The following is a 27,989-nucleotide window of genomic DNA, read 5'->3' on the forward strand; positions in this document are numbered from 1 at the left end:
GTAAAAATGCATTGGTTTACGTTGTTCTTTGAATCTAGAGCTAGAGCTTGGGATTTCTATTGTTCGCCCCTCCCTCTTCCCGTATCTCCCACAATATCTTCCAGTGAAGAGTTTTGTAACAGGGTAAAAATAGCTATAAAAAGAAAGATTAAGATATTATAGTTTAGCTCTACTGCTACTCAAACGTCAGCATTTTTTATTGATAAAAGCAGGCATAACAGGTATGAAATAATAATCTTTTACTATGTTCTTTGCTGTGTAAAACAACCACATTAATAAAATCACTAGGCATGAATATACTGCATATGCTCATTACAATATTTCTACAGCTAAAAAGTACTTACAGGAAAAAATGCAACAGCAACAGAAAATAACCGCAACCTATCCAACAAACTAAGCCAGAAAACAGAGGATTTCAGAGCAGGCTTGATAATTTAGAAAGAAGCTAAACCAGTTGGTCTAAGCTTTCCTATCTCCTTATGTCTGGAAGAGTGTAAAATACTAATGGTGGCTTGCAGAGTCATGGTCTCTGGTCTCTCTTTTCCTCTAATTGTCTCAAATTCAGGGAGAAATGCAGGGGAAATGCTGTCAAGGATGCCTTGCCTCTGATCTCCACAAAAATCTGAGAGGGAGAGAGGCGAGAGAAAGGGAGGGAGGAAGGGAGGGAGGGAGGGAGGGAGGGAGAGAGAGAGAGAGAGAGAGAGAGAGAGAGAGAGAGAGAGATTGTTAAATAGCACATTTCTCCCATCAAGGTCTTCTTAAACATGGAACCTTCTCCTAGACAGGGTACCCAGCTGTTTAATTTAACATTGATTTATTGCTTTTAAAAGTAAATTTACACACATGCCAGCAACGCTCCGTTTTGTTTCCCCAGACTCTGAGATTTATTTTCTACTTAGCGCTTGTCTGACAAAACAATGTCCTTTGACTTTATTACACATCGATGAGGAAATCTGTCTTATTTTTGTTCAGATTTATTGCTTTGTTACTTGTGGGGACATTTGTGATCCAAAAAGGCTGATGTCCAAAAATAAATAGAAAATTAAGCAGAGTTGATCACAAAATAATAGTAAAAAACAAACAAACAAAACACCGAAGAAGTATAGCCCAGCAAACACCAACTTGCTGGGCAAGGTAGAAAGTAGGACCATGCTCCCTTAGTAAGCAAAGTAACCAGGGAAGGAAAGGGATTGCTTTAATGGACAGGTCACTAAGGTGAGGATGTAGCTCTATCTGAGTCATGTACTATCACCAGGTTGTTAGTATAAACGTGTCTGAAATTATAGAGCAGGAGGTGCCTTGGAGTGCCTCCCACCCATGGGCACCTTACCTCCACGAAGAACTCAGCTATCACTTGTGGGTGATGAGTGAGCCCAAGGGAATTAGATAGGCTTTGAAGCAGCCTTTGTGGTCCACCTCATCTAAATTTGGCTTTTCCTCAGTGCCCAATAAAAAAGGCCACTGTCTTCTTTTCACTAATAAAGGCCCTTGTGTCCTTCACTTCACACTCTTTAAAAAGTTCTCCCATTAGACCAAGAGCCAAAAGGAGGAGGCGACATAACAGCCATCATACTCATGATAACAACAGCAGACAAATGTGAGTTTAAATCTACTTTGAACGGTTTTCTCCTCTATAAAGCATGGTCTTTCAATGGGGGGGGGAGCTAAGGTTGGGAATGGACATAATAATAGTGTTTCTAAATGTGATGAAAGCCGGCTTTGAAGAAATCTTCCTGTGGGATAAGGTTTTCTTACCCATCATAATCTCTCACAGAGACATCTAATACCAATTTTCAGGCTTTCTGGTGAGAAAATGAGGATACTGTGTTTCTTCTGTTAAAAAGTAAAGATGTGACCAGATTTGCTATTGGGATGAGGGAGGACTTTTAAGATGTTCCTTTTCTTTTCTCCCCATATATAGCATCTTTAAGGACCTTTGGGTGAGTTCCTGGCTGCTCTGCTGCTCCTCCAGTCAGTGAGAACATAAAAACTTGTTAACATGTTGGCTGCAGTAAAATTTTTCCAGCCCAAAGAGATTTAAAAAAAAAATGGTTCACACTACCGAAACAGATCATGACGTGTTTGTCCAGGCACTTCCAACCTAATATGAGTAAACGAGAAAGAAGGAGAAAAGAAAGGAAAATCTCTACAAAGGGGAGGAGAACTGGGAAACACTGGAAATTCTATTCCTATCAGGACATCCCCCCCCTCCCCGTTTGCCCTTTGAAAAAGGTCCTGTCACTCAGAAAGCTGTTTCTTTCCTCACCCACCCACCAGCCAGCCCTTCTAGGCCTTGCTGCCCGGCGCTAGCCCAGCCCGCGGCCCTCCCTGCGCGCACCCACAGTTTCTTCCAAGTGCTGTAGAGGTGCAGCTTCTCCTTGTGTCAGACAAGTACTTCTCACGCCAACCCAGCGTTCGTTCGGCCCGCTGAGGCCCCGGCAGTTCTTTTTATGTCAAGAAGCCACCAGGCACCCAGGGCTGCCCTCCCCTCTCGGTTGCGGGACAGCAACGCGGCGCTCGGGCCTGTCACGTGGCCGCGCCCGGAGCCCCCGCAGAGCCCTTTGTTAGGCACCTCTGTCCCCACGCAGTGGCTGGGGCCCTGCAGTCAGACCCAGATGAATGAACAAACGGGACAGTCCTGCGACCCTGGTTTTGCTTCGGCTCACAGGATAGCACCGAAACACCTGGGGGGGGTGGGTGCTCTGAAGCTCTTAACAAATCAAGATTCCCAACCCTTTAGAGCAAACCACTTGGGCCACCTCCAAAGTTTCGAACCGAAGGCACAAAGAGGAGAGGGGCCCAGTGGAGGGCGCGCCTCTGCGAACGGCGGCAGCGGTAACCTTTGGACAGACGTCCCTCTTTTCCATTCCACCCTATCAGTCTCACACAGCAGTCTTCCGCCAGGCTCGACTTATTGGGTGGGAGTGTGTGTGTGTGTGTGTGTGTGTGTGTGTGTGTGTGTGTGTGTAAAGTATGCGGTGTGTGCATATGTGTGCAACTGGGGGGAAATTTCAAAGGGTATACCCGACGCTTATAGAGGGTAGGCCCGAAGCAAATGGACTTGAAGCGACTTGTGTGAAGGAAACAGAAGGTCAGGTCTGCTCCGAGTGGAACATCTGCAAAACATTCGAGCTGCCCATTCAACAAGGAATCTAGCCATTTACTGTACAAATAATAAAAAGCCACTGACGGTGATGGTTCCCACCCCTTCCCCCAAAAGGCCAAATCCTAATGAAATAATTCAAAGGTAGGCCTCATTTCCTAATAGTGGAATTAAACAACAACAACAACACCCAACTAAACTTCCCAACTGTTTTCTGAAGGGCCTGGGAACCTTGCTGAGAAATTGGGGAAATAAACTATGAGCAGAGCTTCTGCGGGGAGCCACAGAGCTGGGCTCACACATAGTTCCGCCTTGGTACACAATTAAACTACAGTAAATACCTCTTTAAGTAGTAAAATTCGGAATACTCTTCAGAATTCAAAGATGTCTAGGGTTAAGTAGTTTTTAAAACAGTTTTGAAATGGCTTGTGCAATGAAGCTACCTTTAAGCCCCAAACTATTATAAATATGCTATACATCTGGGTGCCAGTTTATCTCTCCATATTTCTTTCTAAAATGAGGAAAGCATTCATAAAAAGCTACTTGGCACACTTTATTTTCAGAAAGCAGATGTTAATTTTTTCACGTATCATTTTATGACCAAGTACATGTGTAGCGTTGGAAGGCATCCAGAACGCCTCTATTATTTGCTAAATGACTGTTAGTTGAAACATATTATTCTCGGCCTAACCATGGTATAGGTTATATCAATAAAGTAAACATCTGTGGTTTTTTTTTTTTTTTTAATCAGGGGAGGGGTATAAGGAGTTAGTATAAACGACAGAGGAAGGGGGGAAAAAGAGTTTGGGAAAGAGAGCGCACCTGTGCTGTAGAAAATGGGATATTTATATTGTTCGGTGCAAAACAAAGTCCCCCCAATCGGGCACTCGGGGATATTTACATGGCGGGAGATAAAGTTGAAAGCCTTTCCCGGCGTGCCAAATGGGATTCTCCCTGAGGCCTTCTGCGTGGCAAGATAACAGGTACTGAGCGCTCCTGGCTGCTGGGGCCTTTTCCGGCTGCCCCGCCTTCCCCCTCGCCCCCCTCGCCCCCCTCCTCCCACACTCCCTCCCCAGGCCGGCGGGGCTCGGAATTCCCAGGCACCGCGGAAATTTCAGCGGGGTTCCCAGCCTAGAAGTACACTCCGGAAACGTCCTCATTTGCCCTGCGACGCTCGAGGATGCCGGGCGCTCAGGATAAGCCAGTGGCCTGATAATTAATGGAATACAATATTTATGGCCGAATGTATTGACTCCGAGGCAAGCGCGCCTCTTAGATAGTCCGTGGGGGTCTGGCAAACAGGGGGCGAGTGAGCAAACATAATGACCGCAGTACTTATGTCTATCGGGTTTGCTCACTTAAACCCGAGGTATGTAACATCATGATAAATATTAATATCCACCTTTACAGCTCCTCACCACCGCCGTCCTGAACTCGCCCTTCCTGAGCGCTGCCCTTTACAAAAAGGCCAGGGAGGAGGTTTTTAACATAAAACGCTGCAAATATGAAAAATAGGTCACCAATAAAATTGGTCTCAGCATGGAATGTAATTGCAACAAAGTGCTGCCGAGTAAGATCGAGGAGTGAGCTGGCTGAGGCGGCACAGTCGCGAACCATCTGGTGTGTATTAAAAGCGGCGCTGTAAATATTGCTGAGAGCTAATGCATTATCGGCTCCTATAAGTGCACAGGGCCTGCAAGCTTTCCATATGTTAGAACATGTAGATATGGTGGGCGCGAGGAAAGGTGTTCTATCAATCACCAGCTTCGAATACACCGTCTCCCCACTTTTGGTGGAATTTTGACCGAAATGTGTCGAATGTACATCTCCATTATCTGCCCCTCCCAGCACCCCTTCCTCTTGTCTCAGCTCCTCTTTCTCTTTTTCTCTAGCTTTTCTCCTGCTCGCATCTTTCAACCCCTCCTACCCTTTCCCTACTCTCCAAGGGGATAGGGCAGGCATTGCTGACGTCATTACACATCAGTAAAAGAGAGTGACTGTTTCAAGGAGGGGGGGGATTTCATGTGTTTTTCATCAGTGCTAAATTTTTGCCTTTTTAATAGAAATGAGCCGCCCAGCATGGGTATCCCTCCTGTTGTGGGACTTGTTACTAGCTCCGCTCCCCTTTATAGGGTGGTCCACGAGGTGGGAAGCCGCTCTTCGTCCTGGGAGCTGAATGGCCCTGTGAGGGGGTTCTAGTGCAAGAATCAGGTGCAAAGAGGAAGATTTCCCATCCACGCCTCCCAAGCCACCTTTGCCAAGCCGACTGAAGGACTTTTGGCTCCGAGGCAGTTTTGGTTTGCACCCCGGAACTTCTTTTCTCTGGTTCGTCCCTCCATAATTCCACCCCACACACACACTGAATTGCCACACACAGCACAGCTAATAATTTTCCTGCTGTCACATTACTTTTCTGGGGAAAACAGCTCAAGTCTTGTCTTTCCCGATGATACCCCATATTTAAGCGTTTACTATAATTACACTCTCGTCTCCTCTGAGCTCCCCCACCCCATATTACTCAGCTAGGAGTTTTTACTGAAATCCAGTGGTAGGGACTCCCTCTATGTTGTTTCACGGAGATGACTTTCTCCTGAGTTGGCCTGACCTTTCTCACTCTTTCTACTTCTTGCCACCCTTTCCTCCCTCTTCCCTTGCCCCTCTCACCTGTGCACTCAGAGCAAAACTCAGACTTCAGTGTGGGTAACCCTGCTGGCCATGACAATCCAGTCCAATCAGCAAGTAAATAAAACTCTTACTTTCTTTGGTTTTGGCTGCAGGCAGCATTCCCCCTCCGGCGGTGGCCTCTTTTAATTATAGGAGCTATATTTCTTCCCTGGGAGACATGCGAGGGGCTTTTTTTTTTTTTTTTTTTTTTTGAAATTTGTGTCTGCGGAGTTATTTTGGATCCTGGACCAGTGAATTGAGTGGCCAGGACGGAGAGGCTCTGAGTGAAGTGCAGATTGAGACATATCGAGTTTCTTCTAAAAGGATCATTTCATGTGGGAGGTTGGACACAAAGTTTGCACTCGTGACTAGCATTCCAGTGAGAGACATGCATATTTTAAAACAACAAAGCGGCTGGAAGAAGGCTTGGAGGGGGGAGACCTGGAAAGAAGTTACTAAGTGACAAACATCTGTCAACAGGGGATAATTTGTACACTCCAATGTAAAACTATCTGGCCAGCTCTGTAGAGTTCACGGAATAGAATCTAGGATAGTAAAGAGGGTATTTCTGGGAGACCTAAAAAAGACTCCACCCCACAAGTATACGGACAATTAAAATGGCACAAGGGAGTATAATTTTACAATTATGCTTTCCTGAGTTAATACAAAGTTAGATTCTGTGGTACTTTTGAAAAATGTGCTTTACTTTAAAACAATGGGGAGTGACAAAATGACAAGCAGGGAGTCTGGGATACAAAACAAAACCGAGCAGAAGAAAGACAAAGCTCAGGCAGCTCTGCTTGCTGTGTCCCAGCCATCTTTAACTGAAAGATCAGCTTAACATGTGTATGTAAGCCAAACACATAAACACCCACCTCTCCCCTTGTCATCAAGGAGAAATAGCAAAATGTTTTCAGGGGATTTTCTTTCTTATTTAAACTTGGACTTTCAACAAGCATGTTACATGTTTAGAGAGAAAAGAAAAAAGTTCCTTCTTGAAGAGGGAAGTTATTAAAAGCAGGCTGAAAGATAGTGCAAAATGCTGATAGGCCTCTCTGAACACACACACACACACACACACACACACACACACATACACACACACACACAAAGCAAATCTCCAACAATCACATAGAAGTTCAGGCTCCAGCTTCCACTGAAAATCTTTTTCTCTTCTATCTTCCAGACCTGAAGACAAAAGGAGAGAATGGCTGGTGGTGAGCTGGATGTCTCTGTTAGTTGTCAGCACAGGTCCATGGGTTAGGAATGCTAATAGGCCTATTGGCCAGCTCAAGACTAGGGTCTGGCTTTCGCAGAGCACATGCTGATGCACACACACACATGGGGGTCCTACAAGCTGTCTGACAGGTACACAGACAGCATCCTGCCTGACCTTGTCTCTCCTTTTTCCTCTGAGCCCAGAGATCGATCGCTGACCCCACTATTGGGCCAAAGCTTTATTTATCTGGTCGTGCAATGATATTATCAACTTAAATGTTATAAACAGCAAACATCTTCCTAAATCAACACAATAGGATAGTTTGCAGAGACCAGCTTGTTCGTTCTTAAAGAAATCTCTCTCTCTCTCTCTCTCTCTCTCTCTCTCTCTCTCTCTCTCTCACACACACACACACACACACACACACACTCCCCCCTCTTTTCCTTCTTCAGAGTTGGGGGTATTTTATAAGCTAAATTTGGGGATTCGATCTCGTGCTTTCAGCTTGGTTAGAAAAGGCCTTGGCAGTTTGGAAGACATATAGACGTCATTATTTAGCCATCACTGAGATTCCCATCAGGGGGTCCTCCTGTCATCAGGATCCAACTGCCTGGACCCACTCTATTCTACATGATCTAGATTTCTCAAATTTGGATAGAAGGGAAAGCAAGGGGTGGGGGATCTGATGTGCAACCTTCCACCGTGTTAATTGTTTTTCTTTCCTCTCAATTACATTCATAAACCTATTTTCTGCATTGCATGTTATTTCTTTGTGCTTCAAAATTGAAACCACGTGCTGTCATTCTCCCTCTGCACACACAATAAATGCACTGCCCCCTCCCCCAACCCATCACACTACTATTTACATCTTGGTTACTCACTCTGCGATCTGGCCCCAGAAGATGAAATTGGCCACATGGAAGCAGGTGAAGCTTTGTTAAAGTATCTCTCAAATCCGAATCTCCAGCACTAATCTCCAGAAAAGACTCCAGGTTTTACTCCCATGTCCTCCAACTACCTCTGTCACTGGCACAGGTGTTTGAAGCTTTCTTGGGTAGAGTTAGCAGGGAGAATTTCCAAGAAGAAAGGCTAAGCAGCAACTTTGGGTCTGCCCCCGCTCCAGACCCACTCCACCCCTTTCTCTCTGGCCAGCTGGGGTCACAGCAGCAGTCACAGCATACCGCTATTATTCACTGGTCCAAGATCTTGCGCACAGCAAGCCCTGAGCCCCCAAGCCGCCGCTCCCTGGGGAGAGGGTCTTCCCAAGCATAGAAGTCCGACGATAAATAAATAAATAAATATATAAATAAACAAACTCTGAAGGGGGAGAGGGAGTTGGAAAATGGATTCCCTGACAAGAAGAGATAATAAATGAGAGGCGCTTTCAGATAGGTATCTCAGACGTGAAATTGCGCCCAGCTGGTTGTGTAAGCAAACAAATAGTTTCATGTTAGGAACTCTCAACTTGTGGCTTGATGAATAGAACACGACAGAGGTAAATGGGTCTTTAACTCATTTAGGAACAGGATTCTTTGGTTTCCCAAGTAAAAAGCCCAGTGACACCATAGATACTGAACAGCCCCTTTAATAAGAGTTTTACTAGTTCCCACTTGTGTCCCCCTGTCCCTCTCCCAGCTCCCCATGCTTCTCATGTTCCCCTATTTGCAGGGCATTCAGGTACTCTGAGGAACGGGGGCGGAGGGGGGGCGCCCCAGACATGAGTCAGCCAGTGTAGGAAATAGAAGCCCTGCCTATGTGTGGATAAAAGGAGAAAGAACATTTTCAAAAACAAATTATTATTATTAATATTATTATTGCACTGCCCTAAAGAGTTTGGGTTTGAGTTCCAGCTCCACAGTATCCCTAATCACAAAGCCTGGCCTGGTAAAGTCCCAGAGGCTGCCCCAGAGGCCCCCTATTCCGGAGGGGCGGAGTCTAAAGTGCAAGGTGAACACTAAAGGCTCCACATCTCTATCCCTGGACATTCTTTCACCCAGCCTGATGCCAGTTTAGAACTGGTGTAGGAAGAACAGAGTATGCCAAAGGTCATACCTTCTCATTCTGTGTTGTTGTATAAGCTGCAAAGGCACACCCTGCTTTTCCCAGCGATTTCTCAAAGCAACATGCCCCCCTAAGTGTCCTTCTAATTGTTTCAGCTAAGGTAGTTTAAATTTACTTCAAAGTCCCTAAAGTTCTCGGGTGCCCAGCAAGTGTTTGGATTAGAAAAGAGCATTAATCCTTCTTAAATGGATAATTTGGAGCTAGACGCCACTTTAAGTGGGTTGCCTCCAGTTTTAAGATGTTTCCACTGACTCTGGGGAACCCATGTTTTCCCATGCTCTATAATCTAGTCTTCGTTTTCCCAACTTTTGGGGGCGAGGCATTGGTGCTACTCTTCTGGAACCATACAGTGACCTCAACACTCACACCCTGCTTCCATGGCTCCCCCTGGCGCCTATCATGAAAGTGGCTCAGTATCTCAGACCTCCAGTGGGCCACCCAGGAAGAAGGGGTTCCCACCTGCTTTACCTGGCTTCTGGTTCAGGCCAAGGACCACAGAAACTACCAGAGCCCAAGAAAACACAAGATGCACAACTGAAGCAGTCTGGCCACCTGTTCGCCGCTATGAGAGCCCTGAGAGGGCTGGCGCGATCCCGCTTGCACTCACTAAAGTCAAACAGTAAACCTAGGCTGTTTCCCCGGGCTTCAGGAGGGCGCTTCCCTGAGTTCAGTAGGCCCCAGCAGCAGTTTAGAGGCCTCGGTCTTGGTTCCTCAACATTCCCTCAGGGTGAGCGGATTCTTGTATGTGTGTGTGGTTTCTCTGTCCTATGTGGGAAGTCTGTGGGTTCAAGCAGCTGTCCAGCCTAGCCGTCCTGGTGTCGTCCTCTGTTTTAGGAAGAGACCTAGATCTGATTCCAGAAACACAACTTTCTCTCGATCTATATGCAGGCAGGCATATAGAACTACTGTGTGGGATTCGCAAACGGGCCAGAGAGCACGCAAGTAACCTGGCTCTTCTTTCCCCTTCAGTTCCAGGTTTCCTGGCTCCTTAGGGTGCCTTGAAGGAGGCCTGAGCTTCTTTCCACATAGTGGATTGGCTGGGGGCTTGGGCCGAAGCTTACAAAAGTCTCTGGGATTCCTGAGTAACCCTGCTGACACCAGCCAGCAAGGGTCAAATCACTGCTGACACCCTGGAATCCTGCGGAAGTGACTTGTGCATCTTGGACCTGTGCTGCCGGCCTTTTTCTCCACTGGGTATCTTGTGCTTGAGCCTCCATATTGAAATTAATTGAAAAGTACATTTCTGAACTACGAAAAATGTTTATCTGTTTTCATCAGAGGGATCACATTGTAATGAATATATTTACATCTCATTTCAAGAAAGCAGGGAAGATCCGTAAGCTCTCCTGGCAGCTCTGCTCCCCTCCCCCTCAGTGCCCTAACTGCAGCCTACCCTTGAACCCACACACCACTAGCCAGTCTGTGAAGGTTCCCACTACTTCCTAGGAGTCCCCCAGGCTAAAAATGACTATGTTTCTGTCCCCTCTGCCTCGGGTCTCCAGATTGCAGTAAAGTGAATTTAGGCTCAAAGGCTCCTTGCCCAGCCGGCCTAGCTGCACAGCATAGGTAGTCCTCTAGCGGCCTGGTTTGAGACCATTGACCTGCAGTGGCGTCACGCTTCGCAGATGCCGCGTTGCACAAAGATAATTAAAAATGTTAAGCGGGTGGGGCTCACTTAAGGATTGTAGGGACCTGGAAACTTCCAGACAGCGAAGTGAAAGCACAAGATTACGGATGATTCCTGAAAATGAGCTCTTGCCTCATCTAAGCCTGTCTGGGGCCAGCGGGTGGGGGATGTGTGTGAGAGAGAGGTTTTATTTTTAACGATCTGGCTTTATTAATTCGTCAAGGAAGCGCTCCCTTGGCAGTATGTGTTCTCACAGCTCCAACTCATACCCCATAAAACATTCATACTCTGAAGGCTGTCACAGAGCTTGCCCCTCGATGGATGCCCAGCTAGATGCTTCAAGGAGCGGTATCTGTCCTCCAAGGTCCACTAGGGTCCAAATGGCACTTCTGGAAAGAACCCAATCCAGCTCAGCTTTCCTGACTCCTGCCTCTAGTTTCTGAGTGCTAAGTATTGGGGGGGGGGGCTGGTTAGGGGTTGTGTCCACCCACTACCACTCACCGGAGCTCCAGTACCTACTGGGAAGCCAGGGACAAGAGCCGGAGAGAAGGGCAAACCATAAGTAGGTAGATCTCCAGGGATGCACAAGGGGGAGCAAAGTCAAAATTCCTGGTGCTGATGCTTCAGTTCTTGCTCAGAGGTAGGGAAAGGCAAGAACTAGAGCCCATAGCCAGTGGTCCATCCAAATTCAAAAACTTTAAGGAGTCTCCCCCCCTCCTCTATCCAGGGCCCGAAGCAAAGTGAGTTCCCCCTTGCTGACACTAGTCACCTAGGGGATCTGTGAGGCCCAAATGCCAGCCTGCCACATCCTCTGCCTAGCTGTGCTCAGAGCTGCCCTTGGAGTGGAATCACAAAGACTGTTGCCTGTCACCGAGGCTCCTGCCTTTCCCACCCGCACAGCCTGGCCTTTCCTTCAGCTTTACAAAAGCAATGCAAGGGCTGTTGTAAGAAACAGATGCAGCCAACTTAGCACTGGGCCTCAAATGTCCCCCCTCCCTCTCAAAAATCCAGATTTGAACAATATTCAAGACAGAAATTATCCAGGGTTTCTCTTGCTCTGAGGGTACAGTTCAAGTAATCAGACACAGGGGTTTTGCTAAATTCTTTTATTTTTGTTTAAATTTTCACTTCAATTTTAATTCTTGAAGAACAGCCTGGACAACATATATCGCACTCATTATAAGAAGCAAAGGGTTATATCAAAAATTATTAGTATAGAATCACAGGAAATCTGGTTTGGAACCAGGAAAAAATACAAAACAGATATAGATACATAGACACAGGACATTTTTTATAATTATTTGGAAAATGTTATTTTCCCCTAATCTTGTTCCTTTTTTCTTTATGCGCATACAATGTTTAAATTTTACAAAAAAATGAAAATAAAGACTAGTATTTTACAAAATGAATAACAATGTTCAGTGTGTGTGTTTCTACATAGGATTCAGTCCGCTTCCATATGAGTTGTTTTCTGTACAGAATATATCCACATCCATCCACAATAAATCCTGGAAGGTCCATTAGAGTCCTTCTATTTTATTAAATTTCTCATGGTCTTCTCTTGAAAAATTTGTTTTCATTTTCTCACCAGACACAAAGTCCTTTCTCTTTCTTTTTCAATGTACTTACATTATAGACCAGACCCTAAATGGCTGGCAACTTAGGCTGCATTCCTGCAGAGTAGGCTGTCCTTGTCCCCAGGCCCCCTCCCCTCTGCCTGGCCTGCCTGGTCCATCATACCACATTCCCAAGGCTTTTGAGTCCTTGGTCTGGATGAGTCTTCTTGGTCTCTAGGGGTGGGGGACAAGGGCAGGTGGAAATGCCGAAGGTCTAGGAGCACTGGATGGACATGTAAGGCCAGTTGAAACTGCTCCCAGACAGCAACATATCTCGGATGAGAGTTTCGATAGGGGTTTTACCTACCAAACGGACGAAGAAAAGCTGCTCGATGACAGAGGAGGACACTGTGCGAAGAGAGGGCAATCGCAGCAGCAGTTTGCCAAAGCGGCTGGGCTGGTTGGGGTACTGGCTCCTCACATACTCCTCCAGTGCACACTGCGATTTCTCCTGCAGACTTTCGATGTGGGCAGCATCGGACAGGCCACAAGCATCTGCCAGAGTAGCCACAGGAGGGAGAGAGGGAAGGAGGACAGACGGTTAGGTTAGTGAGCAGTGAAGGTATACAGCCATTAATGTTTTGAGGAGAAAAGGAAAAAGAAATCGAAGAAGAGGGAAAGAAATCCTTCCCTCTCTGCCTCTTTGCTCCTTTCTATGACATTTTATTTCCCCATCCACCATACAAATAAAAATCAATCCACCTCCCCACACCTAAGGGAACAGGACACACACACACACACACACACACACACACACACACACACACACGAAATACAGCCTTGCCATCACTTTGTTTTTCCTCTTTCACCTTTGGATTAAATAATGTATGATGGTGAATCCATATTTGCTATGTAGAGCAACCTGTTCTCTCCTGTAGGGGAGAATCTTTCTGATTGTGCTCATTAAAAGAAAGGCATTTACCCCTTTCCTTCCTGATTTTGGGGTGGTTGGGACCCGTGAAGAAATATGCAGCCTTCCAAGCAGTTTTTAAAAAGCTCCTTGAAGTCTCCTCTCAAACCCAAGCAGCCCCAACAAGCAAGCTGAAGGAGAACCTAGATTGCGTCCTGAATACACGTGGCAGGGGGTAAGGGATCACAAGCTGTCAGAACTGAGAATCAGATCAAGCCCATGCTACAGCAGTATAGGATTTGAGATCAACTATATATGCAAGCATAGACTCTGCAACAAATCCTCAGTGAGAGTGAACATTTCTATCTGTTCCTTAGATCAAGTAATTGAAAATTGGTCACATCTCTGTAAGCTATAATAGTAACCAGAAGGAATATGGCTCAGTTACTCCAGGGTGTGGAAAGGAAACATCTCCAGTGATCAGACACAAAGCTAGGCTAGAGGCAGCTGATGCTTCTGTCTCAGAACCGGGGAAGTGGAGAATTAAACATGGATTTTGGGGAAAAATACGTTTCCTGTAGCAGGATTAAAGGAGAGGGGACAAGGCACCTTTATACAATGATGGCAACTGGAAACCTTTGTGCTTATTTCAAACCGACCAAAGCCTTTTTTGGTCCTCTAAAAATATTTCAAGACAGCAGATTATCCTATATTCACTAACCAGGGTCAAGCAAAAGGGGGAGGAACATAGAATCAGAGAAACAGAGTGAAGCTTCCCACTTACTCCCTATGTTATTTCTTAATATTAATAATACATATTTTAAAATCAGGAAAATCACAGAGGAACACTTAGCCAGTCAGGAGGTGGACTAGACATCAAAGATAGAGTTTGCTAATACATAGAATTTATGTATGACAACACCTGTAAAAGGACACTGTAGATGGGGAAGTGTGACCCCAAGTAAACAAACTATTCAAAACCAAATCTGTGTCTGCTGTTTCCATGCTGTGTATCCTTATAGTTCAAGGGCTGGAGTCACAAAACCCTCTACCACCTTCATCTACAAGGGCATGGCCTCGAGCAAATATATAACTCAAGAACTTCTGAGGCAAGTCTCCTTTGACCTCAGGTCCAGCCTGGGTTCCTCTCAGATGTCTAATTACTCCAACCAGCTGATGCAGTCCATCCACACTGGTTTGAGTTGGGAAGCCAGGGAGAATTTTATGGCCAGCACTCCAGGACAGGAGCACTTTAGGGCTTCACTGCTTAGAGTGAGGACTCTGAGATCTGTCCTTGGGCCTGCTTTTTAGCAAAGCCTTGCTGAATGGCAGTCAATAGACTTGTAGTTACATCTATCTTGTGTTGCATGCATTTTCTGTCCTTCATACCATGGGATAGTCTCAGCCACAGACAACACAATATGAGAAAGGTTCATTGATATCCTGACAAATTTTCCCTTAAAGATTCATATAACATGTCCTCAGGTTAGTAGAACATTAGGATCCTTACAGTATAAGGTCAGTTCCTCACTCCCACATAGATGGAGAAGCCTGGAGAGGTACACTAGGGTCCTGAACTATCTGCTTCCACCTTTGAGATGGAATTCCTGTAGCTGGTCTGCCTGTCAGGTACTAGGAGTCCTAGTTCTGGCCCAGCTTCACATACTGAATAGTCATTTACCCTGCAGCAGAATTCTTCCGTCTGTAGACAGACAGAATGAGTGCTTGAATCAATTGGTGGGTTGTGGTGGCAAAGAGAGGTGAGCAAAAGGTGTAAATTAGTATATATTTGCACCTGATGAATTATATTTTAGATAAGAAAAGGAGACGGAATATACAAAATCCATATCTCACTTTTTATATGGTAGTGTCAATGTGGGAACCTTCAATATTTCTTCTACAGTATATGGAAAAGAAATTATGTAAATAAATAACCATTACTGCTCAGACCCTCCCGGCTTAGCCTTTGTAGTGCAGAGAATGTATTTCATGTTGTGCATTCAGAGAGTTTAGTGTTCAGGAAATACAGATGTAATCAGCTGCCATAACTAGAAATCAAAGTTATTATTGTGCTGAAAATGGATTTATTGTATTTATGTTAACTAGATGGCTCTTTTCAGAGTTAGTCTCATTTATTTGAAGGAATATTTAGGTATATGAATTAAAGAATTTTTTTAAGAGCAAGTTCAGGTCATGACCTAGTCTTTGGATGCTGTCCAGAATATTAAGGATTAAACATACCATCCGGAGGCCAAATGTGAAAACCACCACGGGGGACCCCCTTGCCAGCTTCAAGTACTTAGCCAGAGCAAGCCACATTGGACAATATGTCTAAAACTGTCTTTTCCATCACTCAAAGTTTGCTTAAAAGTTGGATGACTTTGAGAAGGCTTCCCATGAATTCCCTTCTTCCCATGAATTCCCTTCTGGCTAGCAATCAAAACAAGTTTAGTCAAAAGTGGAAATGTGCTGTATGGAAAGGAGGTGGGTGAATTACTACTGACAGTTCTATTTCCATTTTCAGATATTCTGCGTGCGATTTCCCAACAAAAATAATGTTATTGTTCACTTCTCAGCATCTCTTGCACCTTGAAGACATGGTTCAAAACACTTCTTTGGAAAACTTTTTTAAAAAGAACTTTTCACAGGGATGCTTAGGATGGAAAGCTTAAAAGTGAAGCCTGCATAATACTGCAATGTCCTCTGCAGCCAGCACAATCCTAGGCCTCTCTCTGGGAACCGGCACAAGATCAGCAGAGTAGAGGGTATTCAAAGAACTTTAGGGGCATCAGAAGAAGGAAAGAGAGACCTTTCCTGAGAAAACCTCTGTCCAGCTCCAAGTCACACTTCTGCTTTAAGACACCTCACTGGGTGAGATTTTAAAACCCTGGCTTCTCTTTACTGGCTCTCTTTCTGATGAATTTGGCTAAAGCGATTGGTAGGAGAGCGCCAGCAAGGCCTAGGCCTGCCAGAGTCAAAGGAGCCTGGTCGCTGCTTCCCAGGCTCTTTGTCACTTTAGAAAAACACACTTCCATCAAGAAGACTTATTAAGATAAAATGCATTCAAACACCAAGGAACCTATTCAATAAATCTTCCATTTGTTTTAAGTTTTGCACTTTATCCCCTTGCAAAGAATAACCCCCTCTCTCACTAGCAGACCCGAATTTTCACTGAAAGTAAGGGGGGGGGGCAAGTCCATGCTTCTGGCCACCTTGCATACAAATGAGCTGCTCTTGTCTAAATAAATTATCTGCTGCTCTGATCAGTATTAATACTACATTTGCTACATTACAATATTGTGCAAATTTAAGAGTCATTTTGATACAATGTAAATATGGTTCTTCATGCATAGAAGTCAAGAACTATTGATATATTATCCCACTGCTTACTGTTCAACAAGGCCTTGGGAAAGAGATTTTTGCCATCTCTGTTCAAGGATGGTTTTAATTTGGCTTTGGAGGGCCTGGCTGTAGGATAGATTTATTAGAATGGTTTATTTGTTCTCCTAATGGAGGAATTAAAAACAATAGTGCCAATAGCAGTGGTAAAATCTCAGCTAACATTACTCATGGTGGGCAGGGCCTAAGGTCCACCTAAGCAGCTCTGCCCCCACCAGAGCTCTTTCCGGCTTTGTTTGTGTTTCCACTGATACCTGCTGTCCCCGGTGTTTATTTGTTTCCCTCTTTCAGGTTCAAATAATAAAAGGCAGTGAGTGTTGTCACAAGCTCAGACCAGAGCCCTTCAAAGGCAACGATAATGCACTTTCCTAGAAGTTAATTTGAACCATCTATCATAAGAGAGATTGCTAACATGCATGCTACCACCGCCTACACTTAATTTGATATTTTTAAGGCATCCTTTTAAATTTCCAATGTTCGCGTGTTTTGCATAGCTATGAAATTTATCTCCCGGCCTAGAATCCCTCTTATGCTTGCGGGTTTTACAGTATTGCTTTTGTTTTTTGTTTTTTTATCATTCTTGTTTAGATCGAATCCGTTTTTTACGACCCTCAATAACCCCAGCAACTGCAAACATGAATGGTTTCCGATAAGGGAAAATCAGTCAGCAATAAAGCGGGATTATTTATGATTTATTTGTGCGTATTCTTCTCTTTCCGCCTCTGTCTGTGTCTCACTGTCGGGAAACTCATCCAAGGAGAGTGCTACACAGAGTAGGAAGCCACCTTCCCACGTTCTCTTCCTTCTGTATCGTTCCTCCCCCAGAAATGCTGAGCTCTGACACACACACACACACACACACACACACACACACACACACACACACACACACACACACACACACACAGCCAGACTATCCACAGTGCACTGCCTCTACCCTCCCCAGACCGTTGCCTAGGTCTAAGGCCGCGCGGTGGTCCAGACAATCAGGCTAGGCCGCCGGCCTCACCCGAACCTCCTCCGCTCCAGTACCGCTAAGCTCACAAGATGGCAGCGGCGCGGCCCGCGACATCCACGAACCGGGGTTGCAAACCCTGGGCAGGCCGAAGGTGGGAAGAATGCTGAGTCTCATAGCGACAGTGGCGGCGCGGGAGATGCGGGAAGCTAGGCTCCCGCTGCAAGGTGCCCGCTCCAGCTCCCTGCACAGCCTGCCCTCCCCGCGACCGCATCCTCACCTGACGTGAACAGCACGATGGCTTTGAGGCAGCTGTACTCGGCAGAGTCGACGTGCAGCGCCTTGAGTTTCTCCACCTGTTCCTGAAAGATGCGGATGTGGTCCATAAAGGCCACGACGCGGTCCGCGGACATGGGCGAGGCGTGGAGGCCCGCAGCGGCCAGTAGCGGCGCCACGTGCAGGGGCATGGAGCACTGAGCTGCGTTGAGCACGAAGAGCTCGCTCCAGGTGAGGCGTAGCAGAGACACCTGGTCGGTGATCTGCAGATCCGGGAAGAAGGGGATGTTGCGGGCCCACTCGACGGCGCTAAAGAGGAGGCGCGCGGCCAGCTCACAGATGTTCTCGATGCCCATGATGTTGTTGGGCTGCATGCACTGGCTGCCATAACGAGATGTGGGATAGGGCTCTGCGCGCAGCAGCAGCGAGATGTAGCCGGACAGGTAGCAGTGGCCATTGAGGGGGTCCCCGTTTGTGAGTGCGTACTGGCCTGGATTGGGCTGGGTTGGAGGCATTCTTCCTCGCTGAACCGCTGACAAAAAGAAAGAGAGAAAAGAGGCAATGTGCATCCAGGGGGCTTGTGAACATCTCCGAGCCGCAGCGCGCACCCAACGCAATGCAGTTCTTTCTCACAGTCACACGCTCTCGGAGCATCTTCTCCTGCTGGCTCTCACTCACAGACCACATTGTCAAGAGATCTGGGGTGAAGCCCTCTGCTCGATGTGTTCATCCATAGCCTGCACCTCTGGCTATTTCAGCTAGGGAAGAGCTAGGCCTGACTTCAAGGTCCCTAGCTCTGCATGGCCAAGAAAGTACCACCCAACCCCCCAGCTACTAAGGAGCAACAAACAGATAAATGAAACCCCATCCATCCTTCCAAAATTATACAAATCGAAGTAAAAAAAAAAAAAAAAAGTGAAACCGGAGAAAGGCTGTAGTACCAGGCACAAGCCTTAAAGCACTGTTCACTTCAGTGCAGCGTTCAGTGCATTAAATGTTTCCATAATCTCTAAAGTGCTACAGAATTATCTTTTAAAAAGATACAAGTTACATATCTTACTGACTACTTACAACTTTTGACCATAGAGTAAGCATCCCACAACCCTCTCCCACCTCCCCCTCCTGCTTGCCCCATACAAAGTTCTCACTGTTAAAAGCAACAGAAATTTGAAATATTTCAAGAAAAAGTTGAACTTACAGTAGCCAAACATTATTGAAAAAAGTAGGAAATATAATTAATGTCTGTCCTGCGCGGTGCCACTGCAACCTGCAGCCTGCTTTGCCCAGTGAATGCACGAGCTTGCAACTGCAAAAACACTGGATTCATTAACCATCTGAATGCAAAACGTAAGCATGCTTTGAGTTCTTAAAGCTGACCAAAGTTTTTTTTTTTTTTTAATGTGTATGTTTTACTTCAACAGTGCCAGCATTTTAAATTGCCATGTAAACAAAGACAACTTTAGGGAAAGTTAGGGCTTCTGAACTCTCCCTCCCACCCACAACAAATTAGCAGAGATAGATTCATGTCTACAGAGCTCTCCTATCTCAGGTTGTTTTCTTTGGTTCTAATTCCAATTTACTTTCTTGAAACACAATGGTTAGAATACTTTTTCTAATTATAGTTTTGAATTTGGCAGTTATTTTTCAATTAAATGAGAACACAACTCAAAAAAGTTGTTGTTGTTGTTGTTGTTTTCCAGATGCCTACAGATTCTCCCTGGAGCTAGAAATGAAGTCGTCATATTTGCCTTCTCCTTGAGATATGAAAGAATTCAATTTCTTTTCTTGTGACATATAAAATATAATTTTGAAGTCAATTACAAGAAGAAGTAATCTACATTGTGCAAAATTGACTGGTTCACTAATTTGACTATATCTTTAATGATTGTCAGGAGATAAACTTTAACTATAAACTGCTAAATATATTTGTAAGAAAAGTGCTCCATCTCATGCCACATGAACATGAAGCACATCCAAATTCAACATCAAAGTTGTGTTTAATAAAAAAACAAAACCCATACAACACATCGATTAAATGATGCAGAAGCCCATGCCAGCTGCAGTCTATGCATTATAGCCAAATCAGAAGGAACGGTAATGCCGTTGTAAATCGTAATTTGTATGCAGTATTTAAGCAGAGGGTGGAGTTTGATGAAGAAATAAAACGAGTATCAAGCTCTAAAAATGACAACACTATGAAGGCAGGGTTCACTCACAAACTTTCCTTTCAAAGTGGAAGGGTGAAAACAAGGCCACAGCTCGGGAGGAGGCGGCCCCAGATCCCAGAAGAAGAGAGGGAAACAGTGAACAGGCCAGAAGCCCCCCCCTCCCCCTAATTAGACCTACAAGTGCAATAAATCTCACTCCTCTTTTTCCAAGCTAAGCTTCCTAAAGGTTGATGGCAGCAATGAATCTATGGTTCCGGGTCCTCCAACCCCATCCCTCTCCCATTATAAATAAAGGGTACGGTGAGGTGGAAGGGAAAGTGAAATGAATAAAATAAAATAAAAAAAAACAAAAACAACCAACACGAAAACAATTTTCTGCCAGAAATAAGCACCCCTGCCCAAGTTCATGCCAACACAGCCCCAAGCATCCTCACACACAGGCGGGAGCGAGACACACACGGAGCACATCCAACAGAGGAAGGGAGGGGATTTTTAAGCCACAGCTCACGATCCCAGGGACACAATCCTGAGCAGGCAGCGGGAGGGGTGGAGGAGCCGGGGAGAGGAGCGCAGGCCGGGAGGGGGAGGCAGCGGCAGCGAGCTGGAGGGGGGGGCACTGGGGGAGGAAGGCAGCGAGGATTGGGAAGCCCGGACCGGCTGGGACCACAGGAGCCCCATCCCCACAGCCATAATCACCCGGACGAGAGAGAAAGAAAGAGCAGGGAGGCGGGCGAAGCGCAGGGAGAGAAGCAGAGAAGAAATATTCACCTTCCCGCCTCATGCCCACTTTGAGGCACTTCTTGAGGCGGCAGTATTGGCACTGGTTGCGGTGGTGCTGGTCGATGGGACAGTTCCTGTTGGCACGGCATGTGTAAGTTAAGTTCCTGCGGACGCTCCTCTTGAAGAAACTTTTGCAGCCCTCGCAGGTGAATTGGCCGTAGTGCTTGCCGCTCGACTTGTCCCCGCACACCACGCACTCGATGTGCTGCTGGCTCTGGCCCGAACCGGGCGGGCCCTGGCCCTTGTCCCCCGCCGTGCCGGGGGTGGCGGGCGCACCGGGCTGGCCCGGGGTCTGCGGCGTGTGCGGCGCACCGGAGCCCGCCTGCTGCTGCTCGCCACCGCCGCCGCCGCGGGCTGCCTGCGCTGCGGGGTTGGGGCCGCCGGGGTTGCCCCCGGCCACGTCGTCCTGCGGATCTCGCCAGCTGCTAACTACCATTGCCATATCTTTGGGCCCGGGGAGCGCTGGGGGGAGCCGAGCTGCTCGCCGAGGGCCGCGGGGCGCGCGGACGCGCTGGGAGGGAAGGGAAGGGAAGGGGGGAGGGGAGGGGGCGGGGGCCCACCGGGCGCCCCGGGGTCGCCGGAGCCGAGCCCGAGCCGGGCACCGGCCTCTGCCTGCGCCGCCGCCGCTGCTGCCGCCGTTACTGCCTCGGCCGCCCCGCTGCTGCTGCGCGCCCGCCCGCCCTGCTGGCGTTTTGTTGTGGTTCCTGCTGTTTTCTTTCTCTCTTTTTGCAGCCCCCCCAGGCTCTCAGGCTCCCCCCAACACCCCTGCTCCCCTCGCCCGCTCCCCCCGCGCTCCGTTCCTGGGGGGGGCAGCGCTCTCTCCCCCCTCCCCACCCCCCGGCGAGCGAGCTCCGTTCTCTCGCTTTTTTCTTCTTCCCCAAGTTGCAAAATCAGAAATGGCACAGGCGGCAGCCGGGAGCGGCGCGGGGCGCAGCGCCGGGGGCGGCGGGCATGGGCCACGGCGCGCGCACACACTCGCCCTCCGCCTCGCCCGCACCCCCGCGCACACACACTCGCACACACACTCGCTCACCCGCGCCGGGCGCCCGCCCGCCCGCCGGCCGCTCGGGCTACGCGCAGCGCGCGGGCTGAGCCGACATTGAGGAAGCGGCGAGGGCGGCGGCGGCGGTGTTAGCAGAGGAGGAGGTCGCGGCTGCAGGCGCCGCTGGAGGAGCCGCCTCGGCTGCTGCTGCGAGCGCCGCTGGAAGTGCTGGGGCCCGAGCTGGAGTCGGGGCCGCAGTCCAAGCGAGATCCGAGGCCGGGGCTGCCCGCGCCGCCGCTGCTGTCCCGGCGGGAGCCCTCGCCCGGCTTCAAGAGTGCGGGGAGCGGGGAGAGCCGAGCAGGATGCGGGGCGAAGATGCCTGCGACGATCAGGGCGCTCGGGTGTCGGGGGGCCAGGTCCAGGGCCGGACGCAGCCAGCCATTCAGGAAGGCAGCGCTGGAGAGCGGGAGGCAGCCGGCAAGGAAGATCACACACTTTGCTCTTTTTGTTGTGCGGGTGGCGCCGGGTTCTCTCTGCCTTCTTCTTTCGGGAGGTGACGGAAGGGGGAGGAAAATACGAGATAATTCACGCCAGCGACGAATTCACAGCGAAATAGAAAAAAAAATAAAAATCAGAAGAAAATACTTGAGGAAAAAAAAAGGAAAAAGAGAAAGCGGGAGAGACATCCAAAGTAGGTCGAATAAATAAGCCTCTTCTTTTCCTCTTTCTTGCTTCTTCTGCTTCTTCTGCTATAACACACAGAGCTAGTTAAAAAAACCCTGGAGATCGCCCAAAAATGTTCTTTTTTTAGTATTTTAAATAAGTGCTCTTCAGCCGGGAACCAACACCCTCCCTCCAAAAAAATCATATATGTATAAAATAACGATAAGAAGAATACGCAGGGGGTGCCTCCTCCTCCCTTTTTTTCAAGTTTAGTCTCTCTTCTGCAGGCAAGGAGTGAAAGAGAAAAGGAGGAGGGAGAGAAAGAGAAAGGGGGAGAACTAGTAGACTATGTAAGAAAAAGAAAGGGGGGAGATAGGGCAAGAGGAGAGTGGGTGAGAGAGAGGAGGGAGACGGAGAAAGAGGAGAGAGGAGAGGAGAGAGGAGAGGAGAGGAGAGGAGAGGAGAGGAGAGGAGAGGAGAGGAGAGGAGAGGAGAGGAGAGGAGAGGAGAAGAGAGAAGAGGAACCAAAAAATTGAATGCGTTTAAACGGGAGGACACTCAGAGCAATGTTTCCGAAAGGGGGATCTGCGCGAATGTCTGTATATAGTGAACTTTGACACTACTATTGAAACTGACACGTTTCTATGGAGATCGCTGCCTTATATGGAGCTCGTGTCAAGGAGCCAAGAGAAGGGCTGCTGGCAACTGATAATCAAAGGCGACTGACTGGTCAGAGCCCTGAATGGGGGGGAGAGAAAATGGGAGGCTAAGGTTAGCCAAGCCTCCTGCACGCCATTGGTTGGAAAGGCCTTTCCCCTCCCCCGCTTAGCTACCTACAGTCTGGGATGTCGAGGGGAGGAGGAGAGAAAGTGAGGGGGGGGGTGCTTCTGACAAGCGCAATTTACATTGAGATCGCCCTGCGCTGCTATTTACTCTGAGACCTGATTAGTATGGGTCGTGTATGGTCACACACACACACACACACACACACACACACACACACACACTCACACACGAGGAGAAAGAAATGAAGAGGGAGAGAATGCATTGCGGTAGGAAAAAAGAGACCGAGAAAGAAATTATTTTATGTCTACTGAAAAGTTTTTAAAATAAGATTTTATGAACGTAAAGAGTGTCACTGAAAACGTTAGGAAAAAATTGATGACAATGAAATCACCATTTTAAAGATTTGTGAAGTATAATGGAATCTTGTGAAGTCTAGAATCTTCGTTCACATTCAACATTATCCAGAACCTGGATCCTGCTAATTTTATATTATTAAAAAGCCTCCTCATTTTAAAAACTTGAAGTATATCGTAGTTTCGGAGGTGTAATTACGACAAAGCACACTCATAAAATTGCAGCTACTGCCACAAATTCGATCCGAATCGATGGTTCCTATTCATCTCAAAGATAATCTTAAAATTTCCTAATCAATCCCGTTTTTCCTTTTTCATCATTTTTATCTCTACGATGCTCTAACTCCAAACAATGCTTCAATAATTATTAATAAAGCATTAGTAAGTCCTCATATTGCCGTGGGGTGGCTGTTAGTGCCCACAACTCAGAGTCACAGGAAAAGAGCAAAGGAAAGAGAAGAGACAGAGGGGCAGAGGGAGACGAGAAGGGGGAAGAGGAGGAGGAGGTGGAGAAGGGAGGGAGGGAGGGGGAGGGAGGGAGGAGAGGGAGGGAGGGAGGGGGAGGGAGGGAGGGAGTCAGAATCGTGTGTGTGTGTGTGTGTTGTGTGTGTGGTGTGGTGTGTGTGTGTGTGTGTGTGTGTGTGTGTGTGTGTGTGTGTGTGTGTGTGTTGGGGGGTGGTGCCGAGACCCCATTACCGAAGGTGATTGGTCGCAGAAGGCGGGGCAGGCTGGAGGAGCGGATCCCGCCGCGGGGCTTGCAGGAATCGCTAGGTCCGGCTGCCACCTAGCGGACGGGAGCCGGTCCCAGGCGGCAAGCTGCCGAGTCCCTCCTCCCCTTCCCATAGGCAGCCAGTGCCTTTTCTCCAAATGAAGACAGCACTTTGAAAATTCTTTCAATGGATTTTTTTCCTTGAAAGATCGTACTGGGGGAAGCCGAAAACGATACTTCTATTAGTTACATATTCTCCAATCCCACACTTGCACCCCCCCTGGTTTTAAGATCGCTCCCCTAGGCAGACTCAGGCGGGCGCAGAGAGGCAGAGTGACAAAGCCGTGGCTGCCACCACCCGTAGTGGGAGTCCCTCTTGCCAGCCCACCCCTCGACTCGGGAGAGCGTAAAAGTTTTTCTCTGCTCAAGCGTTACGAGCTCCCCCAGGTAAAGGCGAAAGTAAATGGCCAAGCTGTATTGAAGAGGTAGGGTTTGGTTTTTAATACTGGTTCCCACTTTAAATCTCACCAGGGAGGGGTTTGGAAAGCGCTGCGTATTTGGGGTACGGTTTACGCTTCTCTGGAACCTATCGTTTAGTGGCCAGTGATAATTTTTTTTTTTTTTAAGAGCAGAATGAAGACTTTGTTATGTGTGCCCCACAGCTCTTCTAGCTGGAATAATGGAGACTGTACCCTGTGTGCTGCAGCCCATTGTATGCTGCCGATGGAGAGGCGGACAGGGGTGACAGGGGCTCTTGGCCTTAGCCCCTCAGCCCTAATATTCGTGATCAAGTCTCCCGGCTAGTTTAAAGGTAAAATTGATATGATTAAAAAATAGCCCCCCAAGACCCCCCAAAAAAGGAAGAAAGGAAGAGGGAGAGAGAGCGAGAGAGTACTGTTTATATAGAAATTCTGAAATTTACTCCCCAAACAATCAAAGACGAGTCGTGAGCAGCTGAACCGAGAAAAAAAAAAAAAAAAAAAAAAAAAAAAAAGGAGGCTGGGGGGAGGGAAGCATCGCAAAAGAGTGGGAGAGGAAGCAAAAAGCAAGCGTCCGGGAACCGGAGGCCTGCTGGATGCCGGGTCCGCCTGTCCAGCCGCCCTCGGACACTGGACTGTACACGGTGGGTACCAGAAGCGAGACTCGGCCAAACACTGACCTATCAGGCAAGTAAAGCAACAATAATGATTTCTTTGGAACTTGGGGTCTGTAACCTTCGATAATGTGATTGGGCAGAAAGGCAATCTTCACTCGGCCTCGGCAGCCTAGAAATGAAGTCAAGGCGGCCCAGGTGGGACCCGGAGAACTTTCGCTTGGGCCTGGTCGGGAGCTATCATTTTCCGTCCTTTCTGGTGCACATCCTTGGAGGTGGGGGTCCCTGCCAAATCCAAATCCAAAACAGATCCCCACACTAGCCTCCCCGACCGGGCGAGAAAGGCTGTGTGGGCAGGGGACCCGAGACTGCATCGGGTTTTGCACCCTCGCGGCCAGCTTGCAGCAAGCAGCGGGGGAGCTGCGTGGAGCCCCCTGGCCTGGGCACCTGTGCCTAGCCGCTCTGCTCCGGAGCCGCGCTCAGCCACGGGCAGAGACTCGCATGCGGTCTCAGCGAGTGTAAAGTAAGGCAATCGATGGCTACCCGTTTGATGTGGGCGATAGTGTCAGCGGATTAAAGGGGACATCAGCAGCGGTTCTCCCAAGCAGAGAACCAGAGGAGGCCGCGGGAGAGCCGCGCGGTGGTAAAGGCAGACTGCACGCTGGGCTAGGCCGGCTGGGGGCGGGGAGGGGTTCTCCTCCTAGGAGTGGGGACCGAGGTTGTGTGTGTGAAAGGAAGAGCTTCAATTAAAACCAACAGGAGCGCTCCCCCTACCCACCCTGCGCCGGGCAGGGGCGCGCGTTTGCGTCAGAGGGCGCGCAGGGCGGGCTCGCCAGGCTGGGGTGGGGGTGGGGAGCTGACACTCCGGACCGCGCCCGGGGGCTTGGTGGGCTCTTGAATGAATCAACCCTGCTTGCAAGGGCTAGTCGGGGGGTCAAGTCCTGCAACAAAGCTGAAGGACCAGCAGAGACTCAGTGGGAGAGATGTCGCCCACCCATCCTCACTGTGGCCTCTCCTTTCCGCGTTCCCTCCCTGCCCCAAGCTTCCAAACTCGCAAAAAGGCCTCTGGGACTCTGACCACCAGAGTGGAGGAAATCGGCCTCTTCAGACCTTAGGTGAAGCAGCCAGCTCCTCCAGAGTGAGATTGTAATTTTTAGCCTTAGCTCTAGGAGCAGGCATGGGAGGCTGTTTGTTGGTGGTGCCTACAGGAGGGGAAGCCCCAGGCTTTCGGAAGGGGGAGACGCTTGTGTTCCCCAGTCTCTTGAGAGGAGTTAGCTGAACCAGAGACTTTTTGAGGAGGGCCTTCGCCGCCTATGGGACTCAGTCTACTCCAGCAGCACCGAGGACTCAATGCCTCGCGATTCTGTGCCCCCCAGAGCAGCTGCACACCAGCAGAGTCCCACTTGTGCCCAAGCTCACAGTACTGCCTCCACCAAAATGGCTTCCGTAGAGGCCCCCCCTATCCCCGACTGGTCATCCCAGTGCTTGGGAAGTTCTGGCTTTGTTTCTTAACTTGCCATAGTCCCTGGTTGTAGTATCTGTGGTTGGATAGGGCACCTAAAAGAAAATGCCCATGTTTTTTCAAGGACACCGGAGTCCTCAAACTGTAAAATTCCACATATATCCAGGCAAGCTCATCAGCTAGGAAAAAAACAAAACAAAACAAAACAAAACAAAACAAAAGACAGCTGTGATACCTTCCTTCAGCACTCTAAGGGTCTTTTTGTATGGGGTCCAGGGCAGGGACATGGTGCTGCACTTTCTCCAGGGTCACTCACTCACTCACTCCTGGTTAGACAAGTCTGGAGACCCTAAAGGCCTTGCAGGAAGGCTTCTGGAAGGCCTCATCCATAGCCTTCTTTTTGTAATTTTCTCCTACTCTTAGTTCCCACACAGGGTGGCCAGTGGGATTCCACCTAGATTAAATGAGAAAGTGCCCTCTGCTTGGTCAAGGGGATAAACTGTGAATTTACTATATTCCTTATGTGCTTCTAGCAGTATGGTTGTGTGTTAATAACTTTTTTTTTTTTAAACGCCTTGATTTCCCAGCCAGCTATCTGGTATTTTTTCTGGTAATTGGTCTCTCTCTCTCTCTCTCTCTCTCTCTCTCTCTCTCTCTCTCTCTCTCTGTGTGTGTGTGTGTGTGTGTGTGTGTGTGTAGAGTCTGTGGCTGCCTATATAGTAGGAACTAGTGAAGGAAGCCCCAAAGCCTGAGTCTAAGTGCTCTTTTCACTCAATTTACATAACCTCCATAGCCCCCCCCCCCAGGTAGGAATTAGGCCAACCTAAAGTCTTCACTAGTCCTTTGGCCTCTTTCACATGTATAGAAAATTCTTTTGTACACCACTTTCCCACCCTTAAGTCATTAAAACAGTATTATTCTGTTTAGAGAAACCACAAGACAGAAGTAACCCTGTTACCAAGCTTATGTGGAGTGATGAACATGCTTGCAAACCCTTCGGAGAAAGGTCAGTTCCCCTCATCTTGATGTAGACTTTCCCCAAAGAGCTTGTTCTAAAGTTACCAAACCAAGTAGCCTCCTTTGGCATGAGATTACATGCCTGGGAAAATACAATTGTAGAAGATTTTTAAACATGATATTGAACAATTTGGGGGGGGGCAATGGAGAGAGGTACAGGGATGCCCACCCAATATTTTAAGATTACCAAAGCTAAATAAATAAAT

General features: G+C 48.0%; 2 protein-coding genes across 4 annotated transcripts in view; one reads left to right on the forward strand and one right to left on the reverse strand.

The window, feature by feature from the left end:
- Window positions 1-11,675, forward strand: part of LOC100752273 (cotranscriptional regulator FAM172A) — a 384,532-nt gene extending 372,857 nt beyond the window's left edge. Inside the window, exon 11 of the mRNA XM_027401807.2 lies at window positions 10,017-11,675. Coding sequence (XP_027257608.1) covers window positions 10,017-10,039 — 23 coding nt within the window. The 3' untranslated portion in view covers window positions 10,040-11,675. The remainder of the gene's footprint in view (window positions 1-10,016) is intronic.
- Window positions 11,676-11,765: 90 nt separating this feature from the next.
- Nr2f1 (nuclear receptor subfamily 2 group F member 1) lies at window positions 11,766-21,278 on the reverse strand. 3 transcript variants are annotated; one of them, XM_027401802.2, is made up of 3 exons: window positions 20,707-21,278; window positions 17,775-18,302; window positions 11,766-12,785 (listed from the first exon to the last, which is right to left on the reverse strand). In XM_027401802.2, the coding sequence occupies exons 1-3, from the start codon at window positions 21,158-21,160 to the stop codon at window positions 12,505-12,507; spliced, it is 1,263 nt and encodes a 420-aa protein (XP_027257603.1). In that variant the 5' UTR covers window positions 21,161-21,278; the 3' UTR covers window positions 11,766-12,504. The 3 variants fall into 3 exon arrangements, with proteins under 3 accessions (XP_027257603.1, XP_035296360.1, XP_035296361.1); XM_035440469.1 differs by having other exon boundaries at window positions 17,775-18,299; window positions 20,707-21,275; XM_035440470.1 differs by lacking the exon at window positions 20,707-21,278 and adding an exon at window positions 18,969-20,485.
- Window positions 21,279-27,989: the final 6,711 nt, after the last annotated feature.

This window comes from Cricetulus griseus, chromosome 2, assembly GCF_003668045.3.
Source record: "Cricetulus griseus strain 17A/GY chromosome 2, alternate assembly CriGri-PICRH-1.0, whole genome shotgun sequence".
Lineage (NCBI taxonomy): Eukaryota > Metazoa > Chordata > Mammalia > Rodentia > Cricetidae > Cricetulus > Cricetulus griseus.

Coding starts and splice junctions, on each gene's coding strand:
- Nr2f1 (XM_027401802.2), bottom strand. CDS start 21,160: ATGGCAATGGTAGTTAGCAGCTGGCGAGATCCGCAGGACGACGTGGCC. Junction 18,303..20,706: donor AGTGGGCATGAGGCGGGAAG/GTGAATATTTCT, acceptor TCTTTTTGTCAG/CGGTTCAGCGAGGAAGAATG. Junction 12,786..17,774: donor CATCGTGCTGTTCACGTCAG/GTGAGGATGCGG, acceptor CTACTCTGGCAG/ATGCTTGTGGCCTGTCCGAT.